Here is a 6,116-nt window from a genome sequence, read left to right as displayed (position 1 = left end):
AGGCACTTGTGCCGCTGAGCTATATCCCCAGCCCATTTTTTTTTTTTTGTCTTTTTGAGACAGGGTCTCACTGTGCAATGCAGGCTGACCTTGAGCTCACTTTGTAACCCAGGCTGGTTTTAAAAAGGATTCTCCTACCTCAGCCCCCCACCAACCCCTCGAGTGCTGGGATTACAGGCATGCGCCACCACCCCTGGCCTGTGGTAAATTTTTAGCTATCTTATTTGTTGCTCCAGCTATAGTAGCTGGGCATCTCTTTGGGGATGTAAACTGTCATCTTTTTGGGGGCATTGCTCTCGTAGAGTTTTTAAGAACTCATCACCTCAGCTGTGAGCGTGCTGTGCTGTCACTGTGCACTTGACGTGACTGACACCATGTTCCTTACTGTTAGGACAGAAAGGAAAAGAAGCAGGGGTATGAGCTCAGCAGGAGAGGTTTATTTCAGAGCAAACCCGAGAGGGAAAACTCTGGCACCGGAGACCTGCTTTTAGGCCTGCGGCCGATGTGTGGTCAGAGGTCCGTCAGGCCCACTAAGCACAGCCACCCCCTGTAATGCCCAATTACTGCTCAGCTCTGCTCTTGACAAACAACATACAACCCCTGTACCTCCTCACTCCTGGTAGGTCCTCCAGCCGCGTCTCGGTGAAGAGCCACACTCCTCTGTACTGAACTCCTCCCTGGAAAGTCGCACTGTGACTTTTTCCTTCCACAGCCTTCCCCACTTTGTCTTTTAAAGATAGGGTTTCCGCTCTGCAGTTCAGGCTGGCCTTGAACTCACTTTGTAGCCCAGGCTGGCCTCGAACTTAAAGTGATTTTCCTGCCTCAGCCTCCTGAGAGCTGGGATTACAGGCCTGGGCCACCATGCCAGGGCAGCCCCCCATTGTTATGCAAAGCAGGGGGAAGGGATTTAAAGTGGTCTCTGCTTAGACCAGGATGGCAGTGGTCAGATTCCTTCACTTCCATCCACTTTTTTTTTTTTTTTTTTTGTTTTTTTTGTTTTTGAGACAGGGCTTGAACCGGTAGTTCAGGCTGGCGCTTGCCAGGCAGGCTCTTTTTGAGACAGAGTCTCACTATGCAGTTCAGGCTGGCCTTGAGCTCACTTTGTAGCCCAGGCTGGTCTCAAACTTGGAAGGATTCTCCTGCCTCAGCCTCCTGAGTGCTGGGATTACCGGCGTGCGCCACCACCCCGGGCACATCCATCCACTTTGAAAAGAGAATGTTGTCCTCACCCTAAGGGTCCAATCTCATGGCCTTTCTTCTTAGTCCGGTTCTCCACGGAGGGACACCAGGCTGCCTTCACCATCCGCATAAGACATCCTCCCAACCCCCGGCTGTACCCACTCGGGTCTCAACCCCAGGGAGGTGAGGCTGGTGGGGAACAAGCTGGGGGAGGGCACCCCCGGGGGAGGGCGTCTTCCCGCTCCTCTCCCCGTTGCGTCCTGTGCGCGGGTTACAACCCTGAGTCCCCTCTCTCAGCCCAGTACGACATCAGCACCTTGGTCACCATCGCCACCAAGACGTTCCTTCGCTATGATCGGCTACGGGCCCTCATAGCCAGCATCCGTCGCTTCTACCCCACCGTCACTGTGATCATCGCTGACGACAGCGACAAGCCAGAGCGAATCAGCGGCCCTCACGTGGAGCACTATCTCATGCCCTTCGGCAAGGTGCGCCGCGGGCGAGGCTGAACTTTGCGCCTGTGCACTTAGGAATGGGGTGCGCTCTTAGCCTGCAGGCCTCCAGGGTAGTAACTGGAAGTTTGCCTCAAAATATGACAGGTAGGAGGAGTGTGGAGCTCGAGGATTCTTGGCATGTAAGCGCTCTGAAGAAGGGAGAATCGTGCCTGTCTTATTCACTCTGAATTTTTCCTTTCTTTTTTTTTGGTTTTTCTGAGACAGTCTCCCTGTACAGTTCAGGCTGGCCTTGAGCTCACTTTGTAGCCCAGGCTGGTCTCGAACTCACAACGATCATCCTGCCTCAGCCTCCCTAGTGCTGGGATTACAGGTGTGCGCCACCACGCCCGGCCACTCTGAATTCTTAAGGTGGTTCTTAATACCTACTGGGCCGTCAGTAAGAACTGACGACTTAGTGAGTGAATGCAGGCCGGAATCACAGCTTTCAAGACCCTCCCCCCTCAGGCACTAACTTGACCTCTAGGCGGGAGAGTAGGAATCTGCATTTTTTTGGACCCAGCTTCCGGTAATTGGAAGGCATCCCGCAGTGGAGAGAAGGGCACAGGCTGCTGCAAGCGGGCAGAAGAGGAAGAAAAGCCTTGCAGGGCCGCGTGGTTTCCGCAGACTTCCTAACCAGACCCCCCACCCCGTGCGCGCCTCCAGGGCTGGTTCGCAGGGCGGAATCTGGCGGTGTCCCAAGTCACCACCAAGTACGTGCTGTGGGTGGACGACGACTTTGTCTTCACGGCGCGCACGCGGCTGGAGAGGCTTGTGGACGTGCTGGAGCGGACGCCGCTGGACCTGGTAGGCGAGGGCGCGGCCGTCGGTGGGAGGAAGACTCAGGCGGGCGGGGAGAGGCCGCGGCAGCAGCGCAGCGGGGGCGGGCGAGTCCTGGGAGGAAGCGCAGCCCCCGTCTCGGGCCTCGCCCCACCCGCAGCCACACCCCGCTCCCCGCAGGTCGGGGGCGCGGTGCGCGAGATCTCGGGCTTTGCCACCACCTACCGGCAGCTGCTGAGCGTGGACCCCGGCGCCCCAGGCCTGGGGAACTGCCTCCGGCAAAGGCGCGGCTTCCACCACGAGCTGGTGGGCTTCCCCGGCTGCGTGGTCACCGACGGGGTGGTGAACTTCTTCCTGGCGCGCACCGACAAGGTGCGAGAGGTTGGCTTCGACCCGCGCCTCAGCCGCGTGGCGCATCTGGGTGAGTGGCGCCCCCTCCCGGCCGGACAGACCCCGCGAGGGCGCCGCGCGTCTCCGTGCAAGCGGGCGGCGGGGCGCTGGCCCTGGTCCCTGCACCCCCGCCCCGCAACAGTGCGGCAAAGCGCTACCTGCCAGCTGCGAGAGGACTCCACCCTCTCCTGGCCACCTTGTCCCGCCCCGCAAACTATTCAAACCCCACACCCCCACCCCTAGCCGCTGGGCCCGCCTTGAACTTCCCTGCCACTGTCGGGGTCACCCCTGCTCCACCTGCACCTGCCTCCCTAGCTCCGAGCGCACTCCAGTCGCTCCTGCGGCATTTATTGACCCTCTGGGAAGGGGATGTAGGGTTGTTTTGTTTTTGTTTTTGTTTTTTGTCTTTTTGAGACAAAGTCTCCCTATGCAGTTCAGGTCGGCCTGGAGCTCACTTTGTAGCCCAGGCTGGCCTCGAACTCGCAACGATCCTCCTGCCTCAGCCTCCCGAGTGCTGGGATTACAGGCGTGTGCCACCACGCCCGGCTGGGAAGTAGGTTTTGCCACTTTCAAAGCACTAGACAATATCGTCTCTGTTTTACATAGAACATTCCCATGCTGAAGTCTTTAAAAAAGAGTCTTTGGGGGCTGGGGATTTAGCTCAGCGGCACAGCGCCTGCCTGGCAAGCGCAAGGTCGTGAGTTCGATTCCCGGAAAAAAAAAAAAAAATGAATGAAAAGGAGTCTTTACACAGTCACCGCCCCCCCATGCCCTAAATGTCAGTTCCGGTTAGGGGTGGGCCTTCCGTGCTCTCAGGGCCTTCACTGTGGGCCCCCTTTCCCTCCCTCCCAGAGTTCTTCCTGGACGGACTCGGTTCCCTTCAGGTCGGCTCCTGTTCCGACGTCGTGGTGGACCACGCATCGAAGCTGAAGCTGCCCTGGATATCGAGGGACGCTGGCGCGGAGACGTACGCCCGGTACCGGTACCCAGGATCCCTGGACGAAAGTCAGGTGGCCAAACACCGCCTGCTGTTCTTCAAACACCGGCTGCAGTGCATGACTGCGGAATGATGGCCACCGAGGCCTTGCCCTTGTCAGGCTGTGCCTGCCGCCGCCGCCTCCTCCTGCTCCTCCTCCTCGTCGTCCCTGCTAGGACCTTGGGCAGCCCCTCGGCCCAGTGAGCACTCCGCGGACTGCCCCTGGCCGCCGTCCCGCACACCTCCCCTTGAGAACCTGACCCCACGCAGGGGTTTGTCCTGGCGACGCTCCTCTCTTCTGAGTGCCCAGGTGCCTGATGGAGCCATAACCTCTCCCACAGCCAGTGCCAAGTCCTCCCCCACCCCATTCTTAGGGGCCGGAACTGGGGGGGTCACTTTCCAAGTGCCAAAGAGCCCGGGAGGACTCTAAGACCCTGAAGAGGAAACACTGTCCTCGTCTCCTTGGGCTGAGGGGGCGGGGAAGCTCCGCAGTGTGCAGTTCCGGGGCGCGCTCCCCACCCTGAGCTCTGGATCCGGACGGCGCAGGCTCCGGCCCACCTCCCAGAGGGACCCGTGGCTCTGGGGCGGGGCGGGGCTGGTGAACACATGGTGAAAGCCGTTCTTGCTGGTGTCTCTCATGCTGTGGGCACAGAGGGAGGGACACCAGGGCTCGACAGGCAGACACCCAGACCCGCTTCATGGACCCCCATTTTATTAGTGACATTAAGCGGGCTCGGGGACCTGGCCCTTCTCACATACATTGGTGGAGCCCTCCACCTCCCGCGCGACCCGGTCAGACCCACACCGTGCAGATCTTTGGGGCAGCGTGCTCCTGGGGAAGAGAGGGGACAAGTGGGGTACACGGGGCGCCTGCTCCCTCGCTGGGGTTTAGCAGTACTGTACCACTCCTTTGGGACCCAGTCTTCAGTTCCTCATCAAATTTGGCCCAGTCTCCCAGACTTCTGGAATCCACTATTCTTTTTCTTTTTGAGACAGGGTCTTACTATGCAGTTCAGGCTGGCCTTGAGCTCACTTTGTATCCCAGGCTGGCCTCGAACTAGCAATGATCCTCCTGCCTCAGCCTCCGGAGTGCTGGGATTTTTTGTTTGTTTTTCTTGCGGTACTAGGAATCGAACTCACGACTCTGCACTTGCTAGGCAGGTGCTGTGCCACTGAGCTAAATCCCCAGCCCCGAGTGCTGAGGTTACAGGCGAGCACCACCACGCCCGGTGACCCCCCGCTTCTCAAATTCCTGTTCTTGGGTTTTCACCCACCACCCTCCTTTCCCTGGCCCAGCCAGGAGTTCCTGGCCCCGTTCCAGATGCCCCTGCCCCTTACCAGTCTTGCCATGGCGTGTGCAGCTGCGTCCTGGACACTCACAAACAGCTGGTCTGGAGTCACTCTGTCCAGGAGTCCTGCCCGGGTCAGTGTCTCCAGTACTGAGGCTGTGTGGGGAAGAGTGTTGGGCTCAGGGGGCCCTGGGTCCCCACTGTGTGCCTCCCCTCCACTCCAAGTGTCCAGTCAGCCCCCAGGCGCACACCCCTCCGCCCACCACTGACCGTTACACTGAGCTAGGAGCAGGTGGATCCCGCCATCTTGGCACCGGCTGGCTAGCTGCAGGGTGGGCAGAGGGGTTGAACCCCAAGTCAGAGGGTGTGCGGGGGATGATGAGGGTTTCTTTTTTTTTTTTTCCGGTACCGGGAATCGAACTCACAACCTTGCGTTTGCCAGGCGGGCGCTGTGCCGCTGAGCTAGATCCCCAGCCCCGATGAGGGTTTCTTGTAAAGCTCCCCACTCCCTCACCTGCGCCACTTCCCTGGCCCCAGCGGCATCTGCAAAGGTGACGCCACTGAAGTCTAGGATCACCACTCTGACAGGCTCGCCAACTAGGACGGGAGAAGGCAGGGACGTTCATACACCTCCGTGGGTCGGGGCCAAGTCTTCCTCCTTGCCAGCCCACCTCACCTGTGTCGGGCAGGCCGTCTGGCTTTGGAGCCCGCTGTGCGGAGAGAGGGGCGTCGTCACCCCCGTACAAAAGCATGGACGCGCACCCCTTGAGCACGGACTCCTCAGGACGCATACCTGCCTCCCAGTCCCGGAGGATCCACTCTTCCCCCTGACCAAGTTCCTCACCTCCTTGTCCCCTCCAAGCCCCAGGTGCCGCTCCAAAACGCGACGAAACTGACCACGTGTCCCGAAGTACAGCGGGGTGGGGTAGCTCAGGACGCAGAGCCCTGGGACCTGGAGGAGCTGCGGGTGAGAGGGTCAGAACAACATCCGGGTCTTTTTTTTTTTTTTGT

The 6,116-nt window shown here is 59.5% G+C and overlaps 2 protein-coding genes across 4 annotated transcripts in view; one reads left to right on the top strand and one right to left on the bottom strand.

The window, feature by feature from the left end:
- The window catches only part of B4galnt1 (beta-1,4-N-acetyl-galactosaminyl transferase 1), a gene marked incomplete in the record, with an annotated part of 9,832 nt that extends 5,396 nt beyond the window's left edge, over positions 1-4,436 (top strand). Inside the window, 5 exon segments of the mRNA XM_005397405.2 lie at positions 1,264-1,362; positions 1,477-1,667; positions 2,337-2,477; positions 2,631-2,871; positions 3,693-4,436. Coding sequence (XP_005397462.1) covers positions 1,264-1,362; positions 1,477-1,667; positions 2,337-2,477; positions 2,631-2,871; positions 3,693-3,910 — 890 coding nt within the window.
- Slc26a10 (solute carrier family 26, member 10) overlaps positions 4,166-6,116 on the bottom strand; it is a 9,007-nt gene continuing 7,056 nt past the window's right edge. For 2 of the 3 annotated variants that reach the window (XM_013520907.1, XM_005397408.2), the window contains 6 exons: positions 5,950-6,066; positions 5,782-5,815; positions 5,620-5,702; positions 5,376-5,430; positions 5,155-5,261; positions 4,166-4,456 (listed from right to left, as the gene is read on the bottom strand). In XM_013520907.1, the coding sequence (XP_013376361.1) occupies positions 4,187-4,456; positions 5,155-5,261; positions 5,376-5,430; positions 5,620-5,702; positions 5,782-5,815; positions 5,950-6,066 (666 nt within the window). In that variant the 3' untranslated portion in view covers positions 4,166-4,186. Of the gene's footprint in view, positions 4,457-4,511; positions 4,649-5,154; positions 5,262-5,375; positions 5,431-5,619; positions 5,703-5,781; positions 5,816-5,949; positions 6,067-6,116 lie in introns of those variants that run through there. The other variant, XM_013520908.1, reaches the window with a different exon arrangement.

The sequence above is a fragment of the Chinchilla lanigera genome, unplaced genomic scaffold, assembly GCF_000276665.1.
Source record: "Chinchilla lanigera isolate Chin_1 unplaced genomic scaffold, ChiLan1.0 scaffold00057, whole genome shotgun sequence".
Classification (NCBI taxonomy): Eukaryota; Metazoa; Chordata; class Mammalia; order Rodentia; family Chinchillidae; genus Chinchilla; species Chinchilla lanigera.
This window is presented reverse-complemented; position numbering and strand designations above follow the sequence as displayed.